This window comes from Myxocyprinus asiaticus, chromosome 15 (assembly GCF_019703515.2).
Source record: "Myxocyprinus asiaticus isolate MX2 ecotype Aquarium Trade chromosome 15, UBuf_Myxa_2, whole genome shotgun sequence".
NCBI classification, from domain to species: Eukaryota; Metazoa; Chordata; class Actinopteri; order Cypriniformes; family Catostomidae; genus Myxocyprinus; species Myxocyprinus asiaticus.
Genome location: NC_059358.1, coordinates 9,912,939 through 9,939,785, shown reverse-complemented (window position 1 = coordinate 9,939,785; position 26,847 = coordinate 9,912,939). Strand labels below are relative to the sequence as shown.

The 26,847-nt window shown below is 36.0% G+C and overlaps 3 protein-coding genes across 6 annotated transcripts in view; 1 reads left to right on the top strand and 2 right to left on the bottom strand.

Moving 5' to 3' along the window:
- Positions 1–1,055: 1,055 nt before the first annotated feature.
- LOC127453456 (uncharacterized) lies at positions 1,056–10,079 on the bottom strand. Of its 3 annotated transcripts, XM_051719812.1 has the most exons (6): positions 9,372–9,436; positions 9,156–9,211; positions 8,950–9,066; positions 6,707–7,666; positions 6,467–6,589; positions 1,056–3,503 (listed from the first exon to the last, which is right to left on the bottom strand). In XM_051719812.1, the coding sequence occupies exons 2-6, from the start codon at positions 9,199–9,201 to the stop codon at positions 3,019–3,021; spliced, it is 1,731 nt and encodes a 576-aa protein (XP_051575772.1). In that variant the 5' UTR covers positions 9,202–9,211; positions 9,372–9,436; the 3' UTR covers positions 1,056–3,018. The 3 variants fall into 3 exon arrangements, with proteins under 3 accessions (XP_051575772.1, XP_051575770.1, XP_051575769.1); XM_051719810.1 differs by lacking the exon at positions 9,156–9,211 and adding an exon at positions 10,034–10,079 and having other exon boundaries at positions 6,467–7,666; positions 9,372–9,434; XM_051719809.1 differs by having other exon boundaries at positions 6,467–7,666.
- A 3,206-nt stretch (positions 10,080–13,285) lies between these two features.
- LOC127453453 (protein asteroid homolog 1-like) lies at positions 13,286–22,307 on the top strand. Of its 2 annotated transcripts, none has more exons than XM_051719805.1 (5): positions 13,286–13,402; positions 14,678–15,999; positions 17,310–17,523; positions 20,092–20,251; positions 20,839–22,307. In XM_051719805.1, the coding sequence occupies exons 2-5, from the start codon at positions 14,698–14,700 to the stop codon at positions 21,236–21,238; spliced, it is 2,076 nt and encodes a 691-aa protein (XP_051575765.1). In that variant the 5' UTR covers positions 13,286–13,402; positions 14,678–14,697; the 3' UTR covers positions 21,239–22,307. The 2 variants fall into 2 exon arrangements, with proteins under 2 accessions (XP_051575765.1, XP_051575766.1); XM_051719806.1 differs by having other exon boundaries at positions 13,338–13,402; positions 15,088–15,999.
- Positions 22,308–23,000: 693 nt separating this feature from the next.
- LOC127453448 (calcium-transporting ATPase type 2C member 1-like) overlaps positions 23,001–26,847 on the bottom strand; it is a 56,786-nt gene continuing 52,939 nt past the window's right edge. The window contains exons 25-27 of the mRNA XM_051719788.1: positions 25,388–25,483; positions 24,599–24,740; positions 23,001–23,853 (exon numbers count right to left, since the gene is read on the bottom strand). Coding sequence (XP_051575748.1) covers positions 23,732–23,853; positions 24,599–24,740; positions 25,388–25,483 — 360 coding nt within the window. The 3' untranslated portion in view covers positions 23,001–23,731. The remainder of the gene's footprint in view (positions 23,854–24,598; positions 24,741–25,387; positions 25,484–26,847) is intronic.

Below are 26,847 nucleotides of genomic sequence, written 5' to 3'. Positions count from 1 at the left end.
AGTGTTAAACAGCTGCTTTGAAATCCACGCATGCAGACAAACGCGTCTCACTTGCGCTTTGGTGATAGTTAAGACTTGACATGCTTCTGTGGTAATTAAACACACCTTACATAGGTCCCATGTAGGCTTTTTTGTACATCAAATAGCGTTAAGAAGTCCTTTCTCCATCATTTGATCAGTGACAAGGAAGCGCTGTTGTGTGTGTTTGTGGTGTGTCCGCCAGTGTAATGCCTCTGGACAGACACATTGCAAAGGTAATCCCAAGAAGTGTTGGTTAATGCTGTATTAATGGTAAATGTAACGCGTTAAACTTTTTTAATTAATTGCATGCGTTCAGCACTAATATATATCTATTGTGTGTGTGTGTGTATATATATATATATATACATATATACATATATATATATATACATATATACATATATATATATATATATATATATATATATATATATATATATATATATATATATATATATACACACACACACTGGTGGCATTCAACTGATCACACTGAGCTTTTGTGGGATCAGCTAGACTGTAAGGTGCGTGAGAAGTGCCCGACAAGACAGCCACATCTACGGCAAGTGCTACAGGAATTGTACGGTGAAATGTCACCTGAGTATCTGGACAAACTGACAGCTAGAATGCTAAGCATCTGCAAATCTGTCATTGCTGCACGTGGAGGATTTTTTGATGAGAACACTTTGAAGTAGTTTAAGAAGTTCTGTAAAAAAAATTCAAATTGTAATAGTCATTTTTCATGTTATTAATGTCCTAACTATACATTGTGATCAGTTGAATGCCACTTTGGTGAATAAAAGTACCAATTTCTTTCCATAAGAGCAAAATTTGTACATTATTCCAAACTTTTGGCTGCCAGTATATATATATATATATATATATATATATATATATATATATATATATATAAATGAAATGAAAATAAATGAAAGATCCATAACACTGTTTTCCAATTATCTGTTGTCCAATGTCTGTTTCTTTGCCCACTCTAACCTTTTCTTTTTGTTTTTCTGTTTCAAAAGTGGCTTTTTCTTTGCAATTCTTCCCATAAGACCTGCACCCCTGCACTGAGTCTTCTCTTTACTGTTGTACATGAAACTGGTGTTGAGCGGGTAGAATTCAATGAAGCTGTCAGCTGAGGACATGTGAGGTGTCTATTTCTCAAACTAGAGACTTTGATGTACTTATCCTCTTGTTTAGTTGTACATCTGGCCTTCCGCATCTCATTCTGTCCTTGTTAGAGCCAGTTGTCCTTTGTCTTTGAAGACTGTAGTGTCAACCTTTGTATGAAATCTTCAGTTTTTTGGCAATTTCAAGCATTGTATAGCCTTCATTCCTCAAAACAATGATTGACTGATGAGTTTCTAGAGAAAGCTGTTTCTTTTTATTTTTGCCATTTTTGACCTAATATTGACCTTAAGACATGCCAGACTATTGCATACTGTGGCAACTCAAAAACAAACACAGAGACAATGTTAAGATTACTTTAACGGACCAAATATCTTTCAGCTGTGTTTGATATAATGGCAAGTGATTTTCTAGTACCAAATTAGCAATTTAGCATGATTACTCAAGGATAAGGTGCTGGAGTAATGGCTGCTGGAAATGGGGCCTGTCTAGATTTGATCAAAAATGACTTTTTTCAAATAGTGATGGTGCTGTTTTTTACATCAGTAATGTCCTGACTATACTTTGTGATCAGTTGAAAGTCACTTTGATGAATTAAAGTACCAATTTCCTTCAGAAACAGCAAAACCTGTATATTATTCCAAACTTTTGGCCGCCAGTATATATATATATATATATATATATATTAAAAACATTAATTGTCTGTTCTGCTATTAATTTTGACTTTGATTACAAAATAGATGTGAAATATTTTGTTTTATATTGAGTTTGAATTTTTAATGCATTCTCAACAGTTACAGACCAATTTTTATTTTAATTTTATTTTTTTACCTTTAAGGAAATAAAATACTACCAAAAATATTGCAGATATGCATTGTCTTTGAAACTATGTATTCCATGTATTTTAATGTATATATTACTCATGATATATGTGACATATGAAAATCATAAGCACTGTCTGTTTTTAGTTCAGTTCTCTATTCTTCATATCTGACTGCCCTTTTGCTACTTTTGAGCAGAAACCAGTAAATCTTGTTGGGAGTTTAAGCCTTAAATTTAAATCTCACTCTGATTTATAACCCTCTGTTTCCTCCTCATGAAGTTAGTTTATAAACATTCCCATTAAGAATTTTATTAATATTACAGTATTTGACATTCTGTTGTGTTTTACATTACCAACAACTTTCCTGATGTTACAAGACCACAGTGCTTCCCTTTCTGAACAAAATTATCTTAATTTTGTGTGTGTGTTAATACTGTAGCACAGGTCCATTTTACATTTTGTGTCCATCACAGCACTCTGAATAATGAGCTGTTGACATGACAGCTTATTGTCATGGAGAGCATCACATGCTTCACACCACGAAACCTCACAGCACGTTATTTACTACCTAGGTATGAAAGCTGAAAGTTTATTAACTACACATTTTAACTGCAAGCAATTAATATACAGTGTGCCAAACTTTCTAAATATAATGATGTTATGTTTAGTCAGGTTGTTTTTTGAGAGGTAATTTAATGTGTCACCGAATATTTGTGTATGAATGTCTTGCTGCAAAATCAATCAATTTGAAATTAAATGTAATGATGTAACTAACAGTAATTAAGTTCTTACTGAAATAATAAAGTCATAATTACAACATATAAATACATGTTTCTAGATAAACAGTGTGAATATTGTAAATAAGATGTAGGCCTACATACATTATATATGGTTATGAATGGTAGCTCAAGCTTGGTATGTTAACATTATTTTTTAAAAGATGTAAACAGTTCTGAATTGTAAAATAAACAGACAACAAAATGCTATCCTGTAATGCCATTCTATTTTTACCATTAAGTTTTAGCAACCACAGAAGCCAATTTTTAAACGTAAGCAGTTGTTTGTGAAAGTTCGAATTCATTGACTGTCTGTCTGACTGTCTGTATTTCAGACTGCAGACTGAAGTACTGAGCCGTCCTGTAGCAGACAGACTTCAATTTAGTGCAGCAGCGCACACTTTTCCAAGGGAAATCTATGATGGAATTTGGGAATATAGAAGCACACATGCCCTTCACATGATCACCGGGCTCCCCAGTTCCCCACTGCATGTAGCTCGAGTTGTATATGCTCACATTACCCTTCTGCCAGTACCAGTCTAATGTGAGCAGACTGCGCCGCAGTCCAATCCAGAGGTCCTCTTGTATTTCTTGATTATCCAGAAAGTTGGCAATCTGCATTTGGGCCTCTGCAGTGTTTGGACTGAACAGCTGGCCTTTTGTGAATATACAGTTTTGATGGGATTCAACCCAGGTCATGGGTGTTTGAACGATTTCAAACCCAGTAGAGTGCAATAAACAGCCAACGGGGGCTATATGCACACAAACATAACACTCAGTTTTTAAGTGCATAGGAAAGATGTTCAGCACACAAAGCAATTAAAGAGATAGTTCACCAAGAAATGAAAATTCTGTCATAATTTAATCACCCTTATGTCATTTAAAACCTGCATGACTTTCTTTCTTAAACGGAACACAAAATGATACATTTTAATTAATATTTTGATCAATCTTTTCAATACAATGGCAGTGCCTCACTTTAAAGCTTAAAAAAGGACCCAATAGTATCAAAGTAGATGTGACTCTGAAGACATACAACAGGTTTTGTTGAGAAACAACCCAGAATTTAAGTAGATTTTCAGAGTAAATCTTGACGTCCATTGTGCTATGAGAGAAGTTTGTTCACTGGAAAACTTTTTGCTAAGCACCAAAAACAACACAAATTCTCACGTGAATACGCATGCCATGTGAACAAGCTTCTCTCGTACAGCTCATGCGCAAGGCAAGATTTGGAATATGATGCACGAGTCCCATAAACAACTTTTATAATACTTTTGGGTCATTTTTCAACATGGGAACACATGGGAAGTTAGAATGTTGCTAACGAATGTTCCAGTACCTTGACATCAGACGCATTATGAGTTACTGACAAACGGCATCTCCCATCTGTACCCTTTAAAAAGCGAGAGTCCATGGCAAATTTGCCACTTGTTATTTTCACATGCAAATAAGCTTGTGATTCAAATGTTTGCCAGAAGTTTACAGCTCTTCACCGGTAGTGGTGAACCTGCAGCAAACCTTTGGCAACAATGGACAATTTGCCGCAAGTTTTCCACAAAGCTCATTTGCATGTGAAAATGATCAGTATGAAAAAGTGGCAAGTTTGAGACAATTTTGCCAAGAACTCTTGATTTTTGTAAGGGTTATCTCTGCATCAATTCAAATGTGTTTATCTTCCCCTGTGGGGTGACTGGAAGTGTGTTGTGTCAGCCGAGTGAGAGACCCAGGCTGCATTGACACCAGGAAGTGATTTCATTTGTATAATCAGTGATGAGTGCAATTCAGAGGTTCCATATTTCCTACAAGATTACTTTTTTACTTCACTGATGATTAGGTTTAGGGTTGGGGTTTTGGTTTGGGGGTAGAGTTAATAAAAAAAGTCATTATTCTTCACTGTATAACACAATTTACAGCTAAAAACAACTAGCTTTTGACACCCCTCTGTGGGAATTTCACCTAAAAACTGGAGCTCACACGTGCGCTTACATTCAAAAACACTTCCTGATTTAACCACTCTGGGCAGTGCTTCGAATTTCGGTAGCACAGACAGAGTTTATCTCAAGAAAAGTCAACCTACTGTTTCCGAACTCACGGTGAGATCAGTCCACTGCATCGGCATTTTACATTTTTGACGGACTGACAACAGGACATCTCTTAATATTTCCTTTAATACTATTTATAATAATACATAAAAAATGTAATACAAAGGATGATTTTCTCGCAGTGATTTGGTCATGGTGATGGTCGGGGTGTTGAGAGAAAGGTTTGATCCGGGTAAAATTAACCATGGTTTTACTAAAGTAATATTGTAGTAACCATGTTTTTTGGCAGAAGCCATAGTTTTAATGCAATGAATTGTGGTGTTACTACAGTAATATGGTGTTACACTTAGTGTAAATAGCCTCTGCCTTGAATAAAACATCTTTCCAAAAAACTTCAGTAGAAAAAATTCCAAAAAATGAGCTGTGGAAAATTCTAGGAGCATTATACAGCTTTATAATGTGCATTTCATTAAAGAGACAATAAGTCTATCCCTCACTGCCTTGTTTTCATTCCTGTCAAAAATCAATGCTGGCGCTATTGTGAATAAGGTTTATTGTACTGAAAAGATAGACCGTGATATTCTGTAAACCATCTCCTTTTTGTGTTCGCATAAGAAAGAAAGTCAAACAGGTTTGAGTACATTATGACAGAATTTTCATGTTTTTGGTGAACTACTTTAATATACAGTGGCCCAGAAATGTAAATGGATACAAAATGTGTGTATGTCTTGCATTATATAACAAATGGTCAAACCAAGTGCATTTATTTAAAAGATATATATTGTACAAACACACTTTTCAAGTAAAACATACAAAATCAAGTATTTAAAGATTATCAGTTTGTCAAACTTTGTGGAACTTGAGGGAAACTGATGTCATACATCCACTAAAAATCACTTTGGGACCAGTTGGTTGAAGGTAATTGCAAAAATGGCTTAGAAAAGTGAAGTTAGTTTTGAGAAAAGTGTGACATTTACATAATGTTGATTGCCACAAAAACATTAGCTTTTTTTCTTTTTTCTTTTAAAGGTTACATTGAGGCACTTACAATAGAAGTAAATTGGGCCAATTTTTTTTGAAGGGTTTACAAGCAGAAAAAACTTACATGAATTCTTCCATTAAAACTTGTGTATTATTTGAGCTGTAAAGTTGTTTAAATGGTCATTTGTCTGGTGGTTTCAGGGTATGTCATTACATCATCATGGCAAAGAAGTTGTAAAATTTGATAGAACTTTACACGGAAAATGTTAGTTAGTAAGTGATTTCATCACAAGAAAATTACTTTAATATATATTGTTTAAATCTTGTTGTTATACTTTTGAAACAGTGAGTATTTTAACGATTATGAATTGGCCCCATTCACTTCCATTGTAAGTGCCCCACTGTATTTCTACTGTAAGCTTTTCTTTTTTTTTTTTTAAGAAAAGGAGGGATAAGTCTTTTTATTTATTTATTTATTTATTTGTGGTAATCAACATTATGCCACAAATGCTGTCGATTGAGCTTAACTTGTATTGAATATTCCTTTAAGTGTCCAAAATATCACAATACTTTCTGAGGTCACTGTATTTGTGTTGATGTGAGAATAATACACTAAACAACACAAGAACAATAATGTGAGCATATCTGTGATGAGAATAACAAAAACAAACAAACAGAAATATGTTGTTTACCTGGCTGTGTCTTCAAAGCAATAGCTGGGCCTCCGTAAAGAATTCCACTCTTCATCCTCTCAAACATGTACACTCCAATTGTTGTGGATGGATGCCAGATGATGTGTGCCCCATCAAGGATCACTGATACAGAAGAGTACTGTGTATTGGTGATGGGGCTCCACTCAGTGGATGAGAGCAAATTACTGTCTATGTGCACATTATCCGTATAGGCTGTTTTAGCTATCACCAAGACCTCACCCTGTGTCGACTTGAATTGCACCAGGTAGCACGCATGAAACATGTAAAGTGGGATCAGTTCAATGAAGACGCCAGGACTGACAAGTCGAAGAGAAGCAGCTTCGGAGGTATAGATGTATTGGGAATCTGACTGCACAGATGGGAGGGACAGGGGATTTGAGGGATAAGGTTCAAAATTACTGGGTTCTAATTTCACACCACTGTAAAGTTGAATGTTCATTGTGGATGTCACATGTAGCCAAGTTTTGCTCATGTTCACCACTGAGGGCACAATAAATTCATTACTCCACTTGAAATCAGGACGAAGTTGGTTCACCACCATGTTGCATCTGCAGCTTTCTGTTTCTACACATGGGTGGGTAAGCAGTACAGCCACTTTATAATCAGCTACTATAGTGATTTCCGAACCATTGATTGGAAGTTGGACAAGGCCATTAGGCTTAAGTATGATTACCGTGTCCTGAAACTGTTGCCGTTGAATTATTACCTGGTTATTCAGACCTTGTGAGTTTATAATGATCAGCCTGAATGAACTGTATTTCTTGCTGATGTTGTTGGCCATTTGATTGAAGGTAGACATCATCTCATTGTAATTCAGAGAGGGGATGGTGTAAAATGTATAAAGATTTTGTAAAGGCTGAACCACATTCGTCTGCACACTATCTCCTCGCTGACTGACTGACAGTACCACAATGTAATATGAACTTTGTATCATGACGGACTCGTAGGATTGACCGAATTGATATTGCTCAACATCCACAGGGAGGGTCACAGTTTCAGTGCGTCCTGATTGCAGTGTGTTATTGTATATTAACGTTTGATTGAAGTAAACGTCCACTGAAGTGTCATTATAGAGGGCGGTGATGTTGAGATAATTCGATGGATAAAGTGGATAGTAGGAAGCAATGTTCTCTGGGAATGCCGTGATGAAGTGATACCCATAGTCGCTCCATGACTGCCCTGTCAAATCAACAGTTACTAATGTCATCAATGATATCTTCACACAGGTTGTTATATTTTATTCAGCCAACTAATCATTAGGCTCTATTAGACTGAAAACACTTCTTTCATGTAACACATTAAGTGACCCCAAAAGTATTTCGACACTTAAGCCACATGTAAAAATTAGCTTTTCATTATATAACAAAATATCTAACCAAGTGGCCTTTATTTTAAATATTGCACAAACACACTTTTCAAGCAAAACATTTGACAAAAAGAAGGTTATTACAATTCAAATAAATAATAATAGTAAACGGCTCAAAATGAAGACAAAAGTATTTGGTCACTTTCTGGTCACCAAACTTTTTGTAGAACATATCTACAATTAATGTGAGGAACTACACCTGTGGAGGATACCTGTGAGAATTGACTTCATATCTGCGTCATACAACCTTGTGACTTTGACCACACTCACTGAGAGTAGGCAGTATACAGTATAATGAGTAAGTAGCCATTCACAAAGGACACAATCTTGCGTTAAAAACAGCTAAATGGAGCGCTACAGAGTGTAGGGGTCTCAGAAAGCATTTTTCAAAGATAAATAAACTTAAAACTTAAGTTAAGATCAACTACCATCATTTGTGGCATAAGGCTGCATTACCATAAAAAAAAATATATGTATATATATTTTTGGCTTTTCCCCTTATTTATAAATAATCAAATAAAATTCACAGTTACAGTAACAATGGAAGTGAATGGGGCCAATGAATAAACATTAAAATGCACAATTTTCAAAAGAATAGCCAAAAGACTTAAACTTTATATTTGTTAACATGATTTTAGTGTGATACAATCAGGGAACAGCGGATGTTACAGTGTTTATCAGATAACAGGGTCTACTGGCATTATGTTGCCTGTTGTAATATTGGATATAACTTTACACAGAAAAGGTTGATATGCAATTTTATACCACTCAAATCATGTTCACACATCTAATGTTCGCATCTTGTGGCTATACTTGAGTATTTTAAAGTATATGGACTGGCTACATTCACTTCCATTGTAAGTGCCTCAGTGTAACTGCAATTTTTGCTTTTTCTTTTTTTATATAAACGAGGGATAAGTGGAACGTTTTGTAGTAATCATTATATATAATTGGAACTTGCCATGATATTTTGTTATCTATGACATTTATACACTTCAAAAGCGTGACTCAAGTGTCCAAATACTTTTTGAAGCCATTGTGCTGTATGCGTGGAATGGTTTGATGTATTGAGAAAGTTAAGAACACACATACTCACCTTGGCTAAACATTACCGCAACCAACAGAATAGTCAACATGACTTTTTGGCCTTGTGACACCAACATATATGACCAGTGGAGCTGATTGTAGTCACCAAGCTGGTGACTGTATGGACCTAGGATTGAAATAAAATGGAAAATGTTACTTATTTATTTATGAATGGTTTGCATCTTCTCTCTCTCTATCTTTACTGGGGTTTTATACCTTTGTAAATCAATAGTGGAAGCATGACAGGTGCATCTGTTTTCATATCAGTAAAACTGTTGTAACAAAGTATAAGTTAAAGTAAAGAATTCCATAATCATCACATTCAGTGTTCAACATGCCTGTTATTTGTTCAGTAAGGCAGGATTAAGATACTAATAAAGTTAGGCTAAAGTTTAACTTTTTGACCACATAAGCAAATAACAGTAGTCATACTTAGCTAAAGTCCGGTCTCATTTAAAGTTGTTTTTTTTCTAGGTCCCATAAAAGAGAATGGCCCTACATTTACAGATTAGGTAAAAAAAAAGGGAAAAAAAAGAAGTGATGTAAACATATTGTGAAGAGTTTCATAATACACATCATACTATTTGGATTCATATTAGACTATTAGGATTGTTCAATAAGGGGTCATATAGAAATAGTGTTTGGACACAATTCTAAATAAACTAAGAGAAGGTGCTATTATCTATAGATTTATTTTCAGCTATGCAACATTTTTTCAGTGTTCAGGAATATAAAGAAGCTTATACATGGAGTCATTTCATCAATAAAATTCAAGAATGATTTTAAATGCTTTCAGGATTTTAACCAATTACTAATTATTTCACTTCTGAGTGCTTCAATATGCTTGGCATTTCGTCATAAAATGTTGATTTTCTTGCAGACTAACAAAACACAGGGTACCACGATAACATTTCCATCATAATGCAAAAGCATCATGTTACTGCAATTTCAATTTCTAAGTTACTTTCCAAACCAATTTACTTGAAATGTACTTTATAATTATGTTAAATCTTGATGTATTAATATTAGTAAATCACTCTCTCAATCCCTAATATAAGTAGCTTCACACAGGCTTACCAAAGAGATATTCTTACCTGATCAGCGTAATCACAACCCTCCTTCTCACTGAAGCAAATCTGCTCTATGTCGTTGTTTTATTTACAGCAAAGTATATTTGTCATTCAAAATGCATGCTCTTTACACAACTTTGCATACGATGCTTTAGACCAACAAGCCTTAAAGAAAACATTACATGAGCCATTTTCATTTTCCATGGTGGCAAACAAGTACTGATAATGGAGAAGTGCTCTGCATCCACAGAATCTATAATTATAGTTTAAAATGAGTCCATTTAACAATTAAACTCCACAGTGTGTTTGTCTGAGCTCAAGTCAACCATCATGTCATTTTACTAATTTACCCACTCATATCCAAATGTGCTAACGTTATTTTAAGTCTTACAACACATGGAAAGATGTATTTGCAAAGTGGGAAATTATATAACAGAGGAAAATTTTGGATTGTGATGCATCTCTTTATTACATTAACTTCATGTTCAACCAAACACTGCACAGTGTTCATCATTTCACTAATGGACAGGGAAGTAATCATTTTTTCCTTCTTGGTTTAATTACTGTAGTAAAGTTATGTAAATCTTTATTAGTTTACTTTTTATCAGCCTATCAGTTTTTGTCTTTCAAAGGTTACAGACCATGGGTGACTTGAGCATTAGTCAAGTCAAGCTCTTTATTGTCATTGTACAGGTACAACAAATGTATTTTTGTATTCTACAAGGTAGTTGCAATAATTTAAAATAAAGACGTGGACACAGAAAGGTAGAGACATTATAATGTAAGCCTAATTTGCATATTTTGTTCTAGTCAAAACATATCAACGGCTTGTGTTGTCATTTTAGTTTTGACAATTCCAGCATAATAACTGACACTGTAAAGCTTCTCTTGTGAAATGTAATGTAAGTAGGGTACAACGGGGCTGAAGGCACCCCTTAAGCAATATTTTGCTTTTTTCATGGTCACAAAATGTAACAAGGTAAAAAAAAATATTTATATAAATTTGTACTGAATATTGATGGAGCAACATAATTTGTGTGAAGAGAAATAATAATGGAAGGTTGTTTAAATTAAAATTACGTTTTTAAACTCTCTTGGGGTAAAAGGCCCCTAGGGGGTTTAAAGTGATATGGTGTAGATACTGGGGCAATAATTATAGTGCAAATTATGTCAGCTAATGCAAATAATTTTGAGACACTAAGATGCTTTTTTGAGTAACATATTAAGAAGATGCTTACTCAAAATATCTACTTCCAAAAAAAAAAATAAATAAAAAAAAAAAAATCAACCATTTCCTGTTAATTTTCAACACATATCTCAAGAAATTCTATAAACAAACTAATCTCTATTATGATTGGATCAGTCAATGTGAGATTTGTTTCATAACAAATCTATTCGCCCCACCAAAAAGCAACAATGTGTTAAACAGGGGCCTTTTTGCCCCAGATACTATCCTTTCACTTACTAAACAGTTATTGAAAAATGTTTGCTTTAATGACCTTAAACAAAACTGAAAATTATAAATTAATATTTTGTCTCAAAAGAAATTTGTTAATTTTAGTGATTTTCATTAGCTACATAAATTCGCAACATTTTAAAAATATATTAAAAATTAATCAAATTGTCTCAAAATCAATCTTTAGACATTACACACAAAGATCTCATGGATCCAGTGGCAGAGCTAGGGGGTGGCCATATCCACCATGGACCGAAGCCTGGCCACCCCACTTGCAATTGCCGTTTTGATCATTTTTGTCTTGGGCACAATTTAGTTTTTTAGAGGTGGAACCGTCTCTGTACAACCGCAACATACAGGAGACTAATATGTGCGCACACCAAGGTCGCCGCACATCTCCATCCTGGGTGTCACTGTATCCACTCCCCTCCGTTTTTTAATTCATGCTGCACCGCTTTCTACACCAACAATCACTACAACAGATACAATGCCTTCAGCTGTAATGACTGTCCTATTAAAATGACTGAATATTGAATGCCGTTAAAAGCTTTTGGACATTAGATAATGTTCACTTTTCAAAATAAATTTCAAAATTTTTTAAATAAGCCTGCAATATGAAGATTTAAGATAAAGGAAAGTGTCCTGAATACTCTCTGGAGGCATTTCATGTGGCTAAAGAAACCCCTAACAGTGATTCAAGTTATTGTAATTAATTTTGAAAAGAAGACTATATTAACTTTAAGCTGTCTATTCAGTTAGGGCTGTAAAGTAAAAAAAAAAAAAAAATCAGGGCTGGGGAGTAACGGAATACATGTAATGGGATTACGTATTTAAAATACAAAATATAAGTAACTGTATTCCACTACAGTTACAATTTAAATCATTGATAATTAGAATACAGTTACATTCAAAAAGTATTTTCATTACTGAAGAGATTACTTTGCATTTTATTGTCATTTGTTTCATTTAATATTTAGTCCTTTCAGATGGAAAACATTTATACATATAAATGATGCGATCCAAAGTGCATTTGAACAGCGGTGAAACACTTTCTTATGATGTGTTACATTCATACGAGCAGACAGAGAAGTAAGTTTGAAGTAAGTTTGGAGCAGAAGAAATAGAAATAAACCTTGTGTAAATTGTCATCTTTACTCTAAACTAAAATGCTATTTTTAGCCATTTTACATGCACATGTTACCAGGCACGATCATTTTTTTATCAAGAAAATTCACGTTGGATCATAATTTCTTTTTTTCTAGTAAGACCTTTGATATTAGCGCAAACTTATTCTTGATAATAATTTTTGTATTGTTTTCCTGTAAAAATATCTAAAAATCCTTAAAACAAGATCAATTTGATTTATCTTGTTTTAGAAACAACACTGCATAAGATATTTAGGTTTTTCAGAGAATGTATTTTAAACATGTGTATTTTGTCTTACTGTACTGGCAGAGTTTTTATAGTCAAAACAAGTGAAAAAATCTACCAGTGCTGAAGAAGTAATCCAAAGTATTTAGAATACGTTACTGACCTTGAGTAATCTAACGGAATACGTTACAAATTACATTTTACAGCATGTATTCTGTAATCTGTAGTGGAATATATTTCAAAAGTAACCCTCCCCACCCTGCAAATAATTTAAGTCATAATACCTATTTAAAGGAAAGGACTATAATTAAAAACAAAAAACAAAAAAACAGTTATCATTCAAAATGGGCGATGAAAAAAAAGGATCATGTAAGAATGCGGTTTTGTTGCAACAGTAGCTGGTCATGATACTTGTGCTGATTAGGTTTCGATTCCGTGGAAAGGCTTATCGTCATGTTCATGTAAGTTTCGCTTTCCCAATCTGATGTAGGCTATAACAAAATCCACATGTATGAGCTACGCAAATACTTGCAGCTCAAAGGCGCTTAGCATTACAAAGAATTTCGGTAAGCTCTTTTTATATATCTAATATATATTGTCAAGAGCAAGTTCGAGATTGTTATTTGCCCATTATTTTTGAGGATTTAGCAAGTTTTGACATTTGCACCGTTGCATGATCTATATATATTGTATTTATAGGCCTATTTTAAATCATAGTAAAGTACTGTATTAATTATATATTTTCATTTAATATCGTATATAAGTACATTTATGTGTTTCATTTATATGAACTATAATAGGGAGTCTGGGTCTTGTTGTCACACTTTTCACTGCAGTGAATATTTCTCAGGGTAGTTTTATTTTTTTTATTATTATTATTTATTTTTACGTCAGTATTTGTATCACGATTCGCCACATACCATGTGAACATTTTAGGCGTTTATCGTCCAGGGTAAAAGAGACAGTTCATTGCACACAATGTGACAACATGCCCCAATAGCACATGATTTTGTCACACTATATGGGGTAAGCTGTCACAATTGAAGCTGCCATTAAACAACCAATTTGAGCATTTTTGCTAAATAAAACAATTGGGAAACACGAAATTTGTGAAACATCAAAAATAAAAAGGTATAGTATATTACAAAATGATCAAACCATTGTTTTGGCCAACAAATATTGCAATTAATAAAATAGTAAGCTATAAACATATAATTTAATAGACATGTGACAACTTCCCCCAATCTGACATCAGAATTATGTTGCCCTTTGAACACAATCTTTCAGTTAATGTACCCTCATTATATAGCTTACCCTTGTTTACATGATGCCAGTGTGGCTTTATTGTGTTCACTTGTCTTCCAAACAGCTAAAGCAAAAATGTGATGACATTCTAATATTAATTTATATAAATATACATTTCTACATTTGGCAGATGCCAAATTTTTTCCAAAACGACTTACATGCTATACAATTTTCCAGTTTGTGTGTTCCCTGGGAATCAAACTCATAGTCTTGGTGCTGCTAGCATCTTACCCTACAAGTTGAGCCCTTTTTTAGTTAAGTATGGAGGACAGAATTCACATAAATTATTATATTTAATTAAAATTACAATTAAAAAATATTTAACTAGTTTATTGTAACCAGCATACAGTACAAAACCATTGCTGGAGAGATTTTGTGCAATTGGACTTTTCACTCAAAAGCCTAATGTTACTGAGATATAGCACTTATGACAACCTTCTTGTGTAACAATTTGTCCCAGTATCTTTCATAGACAGATAGACAGACAGAGTATTTCATTGATAAAACAACTAATATATCTCTAATATTTAATTTAGAGACATAATCACTACTCATCATGGGAGTCCAAGGACTGATGAGCTACATTGAGAGCAACAGAACATTTTTAAGGAACTGTAATTTCAGAGGCAGTCCACTGATAATAGATGGATGCAACTTTTTCTACAACTTGTACTTTAACTGTAAATTGGATCAGATGCATGGAGGAGATTATGAAGCCTTTGAAGAGATGATCAGAACATTTTTTGAGAACCTCAAAGTCTGTGACATTCACCCTTTTGTTGTACTTGATGGTGGGGCTGATCACACAGACAAAAAATTTGACACTCTAAAGAAACAAAGTAAGCAAAAAATAAAAGAAGCTTATGCCCTGTCTGTGACATCGAGAGGGAGAGTCCTCCCTGTTCTCATTAAAAAAGTATTCATACAGGTTCTTCATAATCTTAAGGTACCACTTGTCCAGTGCATTCAAGAGGCAGATTGGGAAATTGCTGCTTTGGCTCGTCAGTGGAAATGTCCAGTTCTGTCCAATGACAGTGATTTCTTTATATTCAACATCACAAAGGGAATCTTTCCAATCAAATATTTTCAGTGGAGAAACGTAAGAGTGGACAGTAGGACAAACAAAAAATTCATCCCAACCAAACATTTTGAGGTGGAAAGATTATGTGCATCTTTCAACTATATGAACAAGGATCTTCTCCCAGTCTGCGCCTCCATCTTAGGCAATGATTATGTGAAGCTGCAAATTATCAGGCATCTTAGTTGGAAGCAGCACTCAGTACATGGTGGGGCATTTGCCCATATTGATGGCTTGCTTTGCTGGTTATCCCAGTTTGCAGGGCCAGAAGAGGCCATAATTGATTTACTGAAGCAAATTACAGACAAAAAAGATAAGGACATTGTTGATAAAGCACTGTTTGCGGGTATCAAGGAGTATAAGCTCAACACTGGTTCTCTTAGCTTGTTCTTCACCTCTAAGACAGTTCCCCAAACACCCGGTCCACTGCAAGCCCTACCTAGGTGGACCCTGCAGCCCCTCCTTGAAGGAAAAATGAGCTCCTGCATTACTGATGTTCTGGTACTGCAAAGGGTCATCCTGAGATGCCAGGTTGAAGATTTTGAGCTCCCCAGTTGCAATGAAACTTCTCGTCCTATACGACAAGTGCTTTATGGTTTACTCTTGTTGGGAGAACAGCAAACAGAAGACAAACACGTGGCAGCTGCTAAAGCATCTACTGGCACAAGCAAGTGCTATGTAGAGGAGTATGACAGGGAAGAATTAACACTAACCTGTTCAAAAGTTGAAGCCATAGAAACAAGGGTAAAGGAAGGACTTCGACTGGAAACATTATGGAAGGTAAAGATGTCTCGCCACTTTTGTTTTCTTTAACACTAATTGCATTAATACAAACTGCAGTGTATGTGACTTGAAATGAGAAACTAAAAAAATAAAAAATACACAAGGCACCCACTGTGGTTCCTCACATTGCCACACTGGATGTACCCTCTGAAGACCCTCTAGGTATGCTTTCAGTTCTCTGAGAAACTTTTACTTAGATCTTGCAAGAACTCTAAAGACTGTCAATGATTCCTTCAGTAAGCCCAGCATGAGCGATCATTTGAGGCAGTTGAAAAATGTATCGAACAAGCTCCTATAGTACATAAACAGGAGATTTGAGACTCATGTAAATGGTACCTGGAGGACCTCCAGAGAGTTTTGCCAGTGTGGCAGCTGAGGAACCCTAAATGATGCCATGAGTGTCTTTTAATTAGATGTCTTTTTAATAAGATGCTGGAGGCACCATTTGGTTGCACACTAGCAGAACCCTCTGGAGAACCTCTTGACACCCTATCAGTTCTCTTAGTTTTCTTATTGTTCAAGCCACATATGTAAACTTTAACCAAAGAGAATTTAATATGCATAAAGTGCAGAAATTGAAGATCAGATTTATATCCGTTTTGCAGACACATTTATGTAGCCACGTTTAAATGGAATGTGTATATCCAATCGGAGAGCAATCCAATCTGTAAAAACACATGAAGTGTAAATACCTTCTTAGATCATCCAAGAACTCTAAAGACTTCTATGGACTGTCAATGGTTCCTTTAGTAACCCCATTATAAGGGAAAAGCTTTAAGGTTCTTGAAATATATCTTGAAGTTCCTTGAGTCCATAAATAGGATATTCAAGGCTCCTTTAAAAGGTGGCTGGAGGATCTCCAAAGGGTTCTGCTGGTGTGGCATATGAGGAACTTCAAATGGTGCCTCAATAGCTTTTAGTTTTACTTTATAAAAGTCCAAATCTCATCTCCTCTCTGGTCGATTGAGCTTCTAACTTCCACACAATGTGCTGATACCATCTCAGCATTCAACAACCAGCTGAAAACACATATGTTCCATAAGCCAATCACCAATCCACACTAAATGCACGTACTATTTAACAATTAAAATATTGTTGTGCTAGCATCTTTATGACTCCAGCCATTGTGAGAACTTGGCAGTGCAATACTGAAGATATTGTTGACTTTTGTATGGCAAATTGCTTATGTTGGATAAAAGCGTCTGCTAAATTACTCAATTTAAATCTTTTTTATAGATTACAACAATTTTCATTTAGATCTACAAATTCTAGCTTCCCTTTTTGATTTGTCTTTCTGGCATCTCTAGGAACCACACAGTGTGCGGCTTCAGATTTTCTTGGACACTTTGGGTGTGCCAACTGGTATCTTAAAAGCAATCCCCCTTGATCTACAGCTACAAGTGTTTGTGACACGCTACTGGATAGTAAACGCACAACCTCAGCCAAGCCAAGTGCATATCTGGAGCCTGCTATTGGGCATGGTCTATGGAAAGCTCTGCAGTGTTCCCACCACACAAAGAGGTACTGACATTAAAATCTAATTACAGAAAGATGTACTTATATCATGTCAACAATAAAGTATAGGTTTTCCTTTCAATATGGTGAACTAGTGCAAAACTGATCCCCTCCTTGGATCAATAAAATGTTAACCTTACCCTTCAGAGAAGACCAGCTTACATGAGCATAAATTCCCAGCATAGCCATGCAAATAATGCTGGTCAAAGAGCATGGTCTTTCTGGCCAAGATAGTTGATCAAAAAACTCTTGCTGGTAATGCTAGCTTCGAAACCTGGTGGGGAAACCAGCAAACCAGCATCCAAAACACAAATTTTAGGGTCTTGAATTCTATATTTAAGTTTGTTAAATAAACTATGGGATATGAGAGGCACCTTCAACAGATTACCTGGAGGTTCTCCAGAAGGTTCTGTACTGCAAAAAAAAAAAAAGAAAAAAAAAGAAAGATACTCAAAGCCCCATCTGGGGTTCCTCAGCTGCCACACCGACAGAACCCACTGGAGATCCTCCAAGCCCCCTTTCAGTTCTCTGAGAAACTCAAGCCTAACTTATACTATGGAAGAAGCCAACCTTTTTTCTCCTGGACAAACTAAAGCACCCTAGGGAAACGAAGCAGGAGTTTATACCACGTGCAGCATAGTTTTAAAATGAGTTCAGCGAGGGTGACGTCACGTGTTTAACATACTGTTCCAGCCACAGAAGTAATACCAATTGTGCAGGTCTTTCTGTGGATTGCTGAATCACTTCTTTGCCTTATTAAATTTGTCACGGAGCCCTACACTTTTGGCGACAAGTTATCTGATCATTAAAAAATGCAATTTCTCTCCACGCATTTGTTGTGGCCACGCTGTCTTCGTGGAGTTGTGTTGTGAATTGTATAAAAAAATTGTACTTGGCACAAAACCTGAGAAAGTTATCAATTTATAATGATAGTAACCTAACTACTCCTCAGCTGGTACGCACAATTGTAAATAAAATACACACCCACAATTAGTTTTAACCAATCATAAACACAACACAACATATAAACACAACATAATAAAGTCAAGAATTTTGTAGATGTGCGCAAACAGGAGAAATATCACCAAACGAACACCTTGCCAAAACAAAAACTTAACTGCATTTCATCATGTTGTTAGGTGAACTAAAAAAAAGCCTGTTCGCCCAACAAGTATATTAGCCTTTATTTATAGTTCCTGCAAAATCTCTAAAGAACTCGGAGTAATGTGAAGGGTTCTTTCTGTAACTCTATCATAAGAGAAAGGCTTCAAGGCTCTTGAAATACACTGATCATCCACAACATTAAAACCACTGACAGGTGAAGAGAATAGCATTTATTATCTCGTTTCAATGGCACCGGTCAAGGGGTGGGATATATTAGACAGCAAGTGAACAGTCAGTTCTTGAATTTCATGTGTTGGAAGCAGAAAAAATGGGCAAGTGTAAGTATCTAAGCGACTTTGACATGGGAGAAAAGATTAATTGATCCGCGTGGGGAGCAAAGGCTAGCCCCTCTAGTCCGATCCCACAAAAGAGCTACTGTAGCACAAATTGCTGGAAAAAAAATGCTGGCCATGATAGAAAGGTGTCAGAACACACAGTGCATTGCAGCTTGCTGCATATGGGGCTGCGAGCCGCAGACCAGTCAGAGTGCCCATGCTGACCCCTGTCCACCGCCAAAAGCACCTACAATGGGCACGTGAGTGTCAGAACTGGACCATGGAGCAATGGAAGAAGGTGGCCTGGTGTGATGAATTACATTGTCTTTTAGATCATGTGGACAGCATCGTTTACCTGGGGAAGGGATGGCAGCAGGATGCACTATGGGAAGAAAGCAGGCCGGCAGAGGCAGTGTGATGCTCTGGCAATGTTCTGCTGGGAAACCTTGGGTCCTGGCTTTCATGTGGATGTTACTTTGACATGTACCAGCTACTTAAAGATTGTTCCAGACCATATACACCCCTTCATGGCAACAGTATTCCCTGATGGCAGTGGTCTTTTTCAGCAGGATGATGCGCCCTGCCACACTGCAAAAAAATTTCAGGAATCTCTATGGGATGTGCTGGACCAACAAATCTGATCCATGGAGGCCCCACCTCGCAACTTACAGAACTTAATGGATCTGCTGCTAACGTCTTGGTGCCAGATACCATAGGACACCCTCAGAGGTCTTGTGGAGTCCATACCTTGATGGGTCGGAGCTGTTTTGGTGGCACGAGGGGAATCTACACAATATTAGGCAGGTGGTTTTAATGTTGTAGCTGATCGGTGTATATTTTTGAATTCCTTGAGTACAAAAATACAATATATAAAGTTTTTTTAAAGGGTGTCTGGAGGCTCTCCAGTGGGTTCCACTGGTGTGGCAAGTGAAGAACCCCAAATGGTGCTTCAAGTTTTTTTTTATATTTACAGAGGTGTAACTGAGGAACTCTAAATAGTGTCTCAAGAATCTTTTTTTTTTTTTTTCATGCAAATCTGTATAATTATGAAATAATGAAGATTATTTTTTTGGGTTATGTATGACGGGTACAAATATTTCTATGATGATATTTTTTTGGGGGGATGTGGGTTTAGACACATTGCTGATGCTAAAAAAACTGCAAATTCGTCAGGGAAGGATCCGTTTGGACCATGAAGTGGCACATCTATACAGCCAGTGGCAGTCCTGCCTAACATGGAGTCTCAATCTCAATAGTTTGCTATGCTGTCCACTACAAGAACCAGAGTGTGCAAGGTAAAGCATTATTTTATTAATCAAAAACCATTTTAAAATCCTCCACTCATTATTTGAATATCTTGCTCTTTGTGTAAACTTTTATTTAATCACTCCATCATACATCCTGCTTCCTGGTTTTAAATCTGTAACCCACATGATGTTCAGAATGGAATTCTGGCATGCTGCTAACAGCATACTGCACAGTATACACTGAATTTTACCTTCTATTTTTTGGAAATTAGTATGCAAAACAGTATGCATTGTGCAAGGATAAACATTTTTAACAATAGTATGTTATGCTGATGTCACATGACCTCATTATCATGTGCATGTTTAATTTAGTGTGTATCGTCCTGTTATCATATCGGAAATAATAATGGTTATTTTGCATTTTTGAATATATTTAGTGTTAAAACACCTTAAGTCTTAGCAATCTGATCAAATAAGCATTTCAGATGTTAAAAACATGGTAGATATTAAGCATACTTCCATTTTATTTGTGACATTGTTAATGAAACATCAAGCAAGAGTCGTATGCCATTCCAAATATACTGTATATATATATTCAGTCACCACTACTAAATGCATTCCTCACTGGTGTTCAGGTTGTACAGTGGAACACTGGTTCACTCGGCTGTTCGAGAGCTCAGGAGAGGCATCACTCCAGAGACTCTGCTGGTGAGCAGTTCATACGCTGAGCAGCTGTTCAGACAGTTGAAGGATGCAGTGCTGAGCTTGATGGGTGAAGACGTCATATTGAGAATAAGTAATGGAGCTGCCCATCCCTGTTGGACTCAGTATCAGCCTGTCGACGAAATAAGCAGCTTATTTGAACATCTGATGGATGACGATATTGAGGGTGATGATGATCTCAAAGGAAAAGGGAGTAGTAAGGCCAAGACAGAGATGCTTGAATGTTCTTACACCCTCCGTACCAGATACAAGGCCAAAGCACGCAACGCTACTCATCCCTCTAAGAAATATGAGAGGAGATGCTTTGAGTAGACAGCTTAGATACCTCAGGTTTCCCAAAAGGATTACAACTTTGTAGGATCAATCTGGGAAGATGGGATTTTGACTCATCCCTTAGTTTGTAAAACAGACAAAATCTCATTTACAGTAATGCACTTATGTAAATGTGTTAACATGAGACTTGACAAAATGCCTACCAACCATGTCTATGCAAAGCTATATCCAATCTTTTAATTTTTGCTTGATGTGCTCAAGAATACCAGAAAAGGACATGACGTAACTTTCTACAAAGTACTGTAAAACAGGAATTACATAGGAATTATTTTGATAATGCATAACTACAGTAGATGTTCATCAGTCTAGAACAGTACTCCCACCAGGAGTAGACTTGGACAACTTACCTGCCCAAATAACACATTTTTATACAGGACAATTGATGCTAGTGCTTAACAAATGTGAGCATCACATTTCTGCTTTTAAACTCTCCGGAAGGACTTGCCCTAAAGACGTCCACTGTAAGAGCATTACTGAAAACATAAGTAATGTTTGTTTTTACGAACTGAAAGATGAGTCAGAATGCACTGCTTCTGGTTTCCTCATTTTGAGGAGTTTATGCAGTACGATGAACTTTACGATGTAATATAATGTGGTTTGCAGGGAAAGTACATGTTTGCCAACTCCAAGTAACTTTGTTTATGCCCATAACACTTGAATATCTCTAGGATTTTACCGTTCTTGATGTTATCCTTCTTTCAGTGAGATTTTAGATGAACACAAAGTATTAATTTAATTTGACTATTGTTCAGAATTTGTATTCAGTATTTTAGTTTTATCAGTTAAGTTTTATGAAATCAAGAGTATGTATTAATTATTCTCTCTCTTTTTTGGAATCTTTTGATTTTTGTTTCTTGCAAAAGGCTGGTTTAAATGATGCAGGCACACTACACAAAAAATTGAAAACAGTATTTTTTGCATTTGTAAAAACATTTTTTTACAATTGTGTTTGAAATAACCACAACAGATTAATGGTTTCAGCTGTATTTATTGTGGTTTGCACAATCTCAAAAATATATATATATATAAAAAAAAATTTAACCTGTTACCCTTCATGTCATGTATTTATACATTAATATTTAAGTGTGCTGCTGTGTTTGCTCACAGTGCTAGTGCATGAGCAGTGCTAGAAAACAGAATGGTGGAAAAGCAATTCCACTGATTAATGAATATGTAGCTATTAATACCAGAGGAGAAATATTATCACATACTGCAAAAACTCAGTATATCAGATTTAGCTATACCTCAGCAACAAGATATGCTTTTGGCAAAGGGAAACAAAGTAACATTTGGTGGGCTGCACTGAGGTTTTTCGGCTTTGGGGTATAAGGAGAGGTTAAATCCAATTTTGTTCTCCGACATTTCATAAAATTAGCAACCATTTAACCGACAACTGTCATTAAACCTTTTTAGTACAACAACGTGTTCACCTAAGATGGCAAGAATTTAAATAACAGGATAGGAAAAGCAAATGCAAAGGCAATTAGGCATTTTAGATGTCCCTGATACCAGTGTATTAACATAATAAGAATGGAAATATAGTGTTGATTCTATGCAAGTACAATGGATCTGTACAAGCCGGTTGTATTAGTCATTTTACTCTAATACAAGGGCTTCAAATTTATAGTGCATGTACCTTGGAGGCAATCATAAAGTGAAACCCTGTAATCTAATCATGTCATCATGAAGTGGGCACCTGTAATCTCCTAAAACATGTAATCTTAGAAGCAGATTATTAAGGTAGACCTTTGCAGTGTATTTCTATATTTCAGTCTCTACAGACTGGCTGTTTCATGGTGCTATAAAATGAGTATACCATGGTTGTAAAATGATGCTTATTCAGTTGTTAATGTCAGTGTACATAACCTGATATCACCACAAAAGTCTTAGGGTGACCTAAAACATGATTTTAAGTGGTCTGTTAAATCGTACACTGGAATAACCATCAGAAACACAGACTTACAGCATTCTCTAAAGCAAAGAAAATAAAATTATTCTTCAAGCGTAATTTGTAATCTGGAATGCAAAAAGGCATTATCCCTATTGTTCCACAAACCTATAACCAGAGATGCTCAAAAAGAGATTTAAATGAGACCAAATAATTTTTATAATAATAATAATTAAAATAATATTAAAAAAAAAACATAATACATCCCTTAAATCATGAAACCAAGACAGCCACTGTATGGACATATACAGTATCATATAAATAAAGTTTGTCCAGATGCCATGTGTAGTAGTACAGTCATAGAGCAGCACACAAAAGCATCTCCACGGGTACGGGCCAGAGCATTCTTAATCGGCTCCATTTTTGCGGGTCAACACCTTTAAAAAGGATCTTTACATACAGGTCAGACTTGTTAGTTCACTCCTATTTGTAACGTATGGTATGTGACCAGCCCAGACGACATTCCAAACCACACACCCCTCCTCCAAGCCCCACCCAACACGCTCTGCATGTGACAAAATGTGTCATACGTCATGGAAATCATCATTGTCTGTAGTTTTCCCTCCACCTTTGAGTCTCTCCAGTTTCTTTATAACCTCAGACACCACGCACACAGAGGACGTGAGGCCCACCAAGAACAGCAGATCTGCAGGAATATGGTTCATAAATCAGTGAACAAATCATGTGAGGCACGCACATCCAAAATTCTAACGTTCTAAAGTGCTCAGCTAATTTAAGAATGAAATCATGAAAAATATGACTGCACATGCTGCTCCATAATTATGCTCTTACCAAAAACGTGACATCTGGGCATTGGATTTAGTTTGAAATGTCACGTTTTTGAAGAGAATTTGAGTAGTTTTTGGGGAGCAGCAGTGTGCAGACATTATGTTTTTGCATAAATCAGTAAGATCAAAAAGGAGTGTCTAAATCAGATCTTTCTGTGTTCCAGTTATTTCAAACCTATTTAGCTGGCAAACATACAAGTCATTTTCAGTATTCTAATTTGATTGGATGAGTGGCGTTCCCAGAGTGCTGATATTTTGTGTAACAACACTGGGAGACTTCACTGTTTGTACCACTCTGCTTGTCCCTGTGCTTAGCAACACACAATGGCTGATGCTGATTTGGCTTGTTCTAGAACTATTTTGGTTGACGGAGCAAAAATAACTGTCCATATTGTGTCTAAAATTTAAGTTGAGATATTAACTTCTTATTTATATAACTGTAGTGTAAAAGCACTATCACACTAACAATCGTGCTATTGTACTGAATATCAGCACAGCTTGATTCAGCACTCTTGCTTCAGAGATTTTGCTTTATTATTAAGCATTTTAATGTGCCAATATAAGTGATATGCCAAAAAATTGTGTACAGCGGCCGTTGCGTACCTAAAATGCTGAGGCTCTCGGTTTGAAACACCTTCTGTAGAGGAGGGAAGTAGATGACCAGGAGTTGGCCCATGATGGAGCCCAGCACAGCGTAGCAGAACATCCTGTTGCTGCATAAGCCCATTTCATGCACCATCCGCGTCTGCAGGATGAGAAAAACAGTAAAAAGATGGGCTTAAGTCTGGGTATTCTTTGTTTTTCTGTGATCGCGCATGGTTGCCTTTAAAGTATACTTTTTTTTTTTTTTACAAAGAGCGGATATGAACGCATTGGACGTATGCGCATTATGACTGCTTTGTGATACTCCTTTAGTACAGCCAATGTGCAGACACAGCACACAGATGAGGATTGTCTGCGTGTTGAGAAAATCTAGGCTGCAAATGGACAGTACGCACAGACTGTGCCACTGGTTCAACCAATGTTGCTGTGTCAGGCTGGTCAGGATGCTCAAACAGAGAAATGTTTTGACCAAGTTTTGGTTTACTTACAGCTGTTTCTGCACTTTAAGCTGGGATAAGAGGACGTTTTTAAACATTAAAAAGAAAGCGATTCCAAAGTCTTTAATAATGAATAAAAAACATCAAAAGGGACTTTGCCCTTATGAGCCGTTTACACAAGGAGATTTTAAAGTCCTACAGCAGGTGGCAGTGTTTAAGACGCAGCTCATCCCATGTTCTTCAGGCCCCCTTTTTAATCTGCCCCAGTGAGAAAGTAAACGGGAATTAAACTTGTGGTTCTTGTAAAGTCTCTTCTACCGAAGTGCTTAGAGAAGCAAGGAAGATCTTCTACCTGTGATCTGGAGCTGAGAGCGTTGAACATATCGAAGAACACAAAACAGGTAAACGTCATGGTGGTGTCCCGTGGTGTGATCTCATTGTCCTGCAGCTGAAAACAAAACAAAAACAAATAGTAAAAAAATTTGACTAGAATGAATTAACCAAGAGATTGTGAGCTTTCAGCTGGCCAAAATACCTGGCTAGGCATTGCATACATTTCTGCCAAGGGATCAATAAAGTTATATTTCATCTTAAAGGTTTTTTTTTTTTAATGGCCATAAAGTGCTTTATGATGAAGAAAGAGCACTTTATGTTTAAGAGGATCTACCATCTCAATGTAAAGTATTATATTTTGTCATATAGCCACCAAGACAAGACTGTGATAATTGAAATGTTCTGCTCTTCTCCAGTTTATTAAACTACAGGCCCCTAAAGGAAGTGATGAAAACAGAAAAATCTAGGACATGCTTTTGTGGTTTCTTGCTTTTGGCATTGTTCCTGTAACTTTCAGGAGGCAATTATTTTATAAATTTACTGTAATTCTTCACCTACTCCATATTCAAGAACAGATTCAATGCAAAGGAAAAACAACAATGAATAAAGTTTACTACACTTCCTTAAAGCCAATTAGAGGAGACTACATCATCATGGTCAAAAATGAAAATAAAATCTTTGCTTGCATGATCTTTCCTTTAGAAAAGCGTATTTTTTTTGCATTTATAGGTTAATGTAATTAGTACTTAGCTTGTGTGCAATAGATGAAAAAAAAATACATTCTAAATATAGCAGCAATTATCAGGTTCAAGCAGCATGGGGCATTTAAGTGCATCACCTCAGAGATAAAGCACCATAATGTTCAGCAACATACGGTAAATTGCCATCTAGATACAGCATTTGTAACAGACTGTTTGATTTCTATAGTGCCACCTCTACACCGATCTCCACCAAATTATGCATGCTTATTCAGGATCATGCCACATATGCGTACTACATTTGAAATCACACATCAGATGTTCTGTTATGGGAGTTTTATATAGGAGTTTTGAACTTTTGGGTTCATGCACATATTTTTTAATTACCCTGTTATAGACATGCCAAATACAAAGTTCCGATTAATTTTTGATCAAGGGAGTACAAAGAATTTTATTGCGCTAGTTTTGATGGGGTTGAGTGAAAAACCAAGGACTAGTTTGCAAAAGTAGGTTTATAAATAGCCTTAAATATTTAAACATATTTGATTGATTCCAAAGGTCCTTGAGGCACAATTTTTCAGATTGAGGAGATCTATCATATGATATCAATAACTTCTGTTATTAACTTCAGTGTCTGTGTGAGTAAAATAGGCCCAACTCATTCCGTATAGATTGCCTTTGTTAACCTTGTCTGATAGCGGCTGAAAGTTTATTAGTTAATGGCAGCCATGTTTTTAAGATACGTGACTGTCCTCATAGACATCGACACCTTGGACAAAGA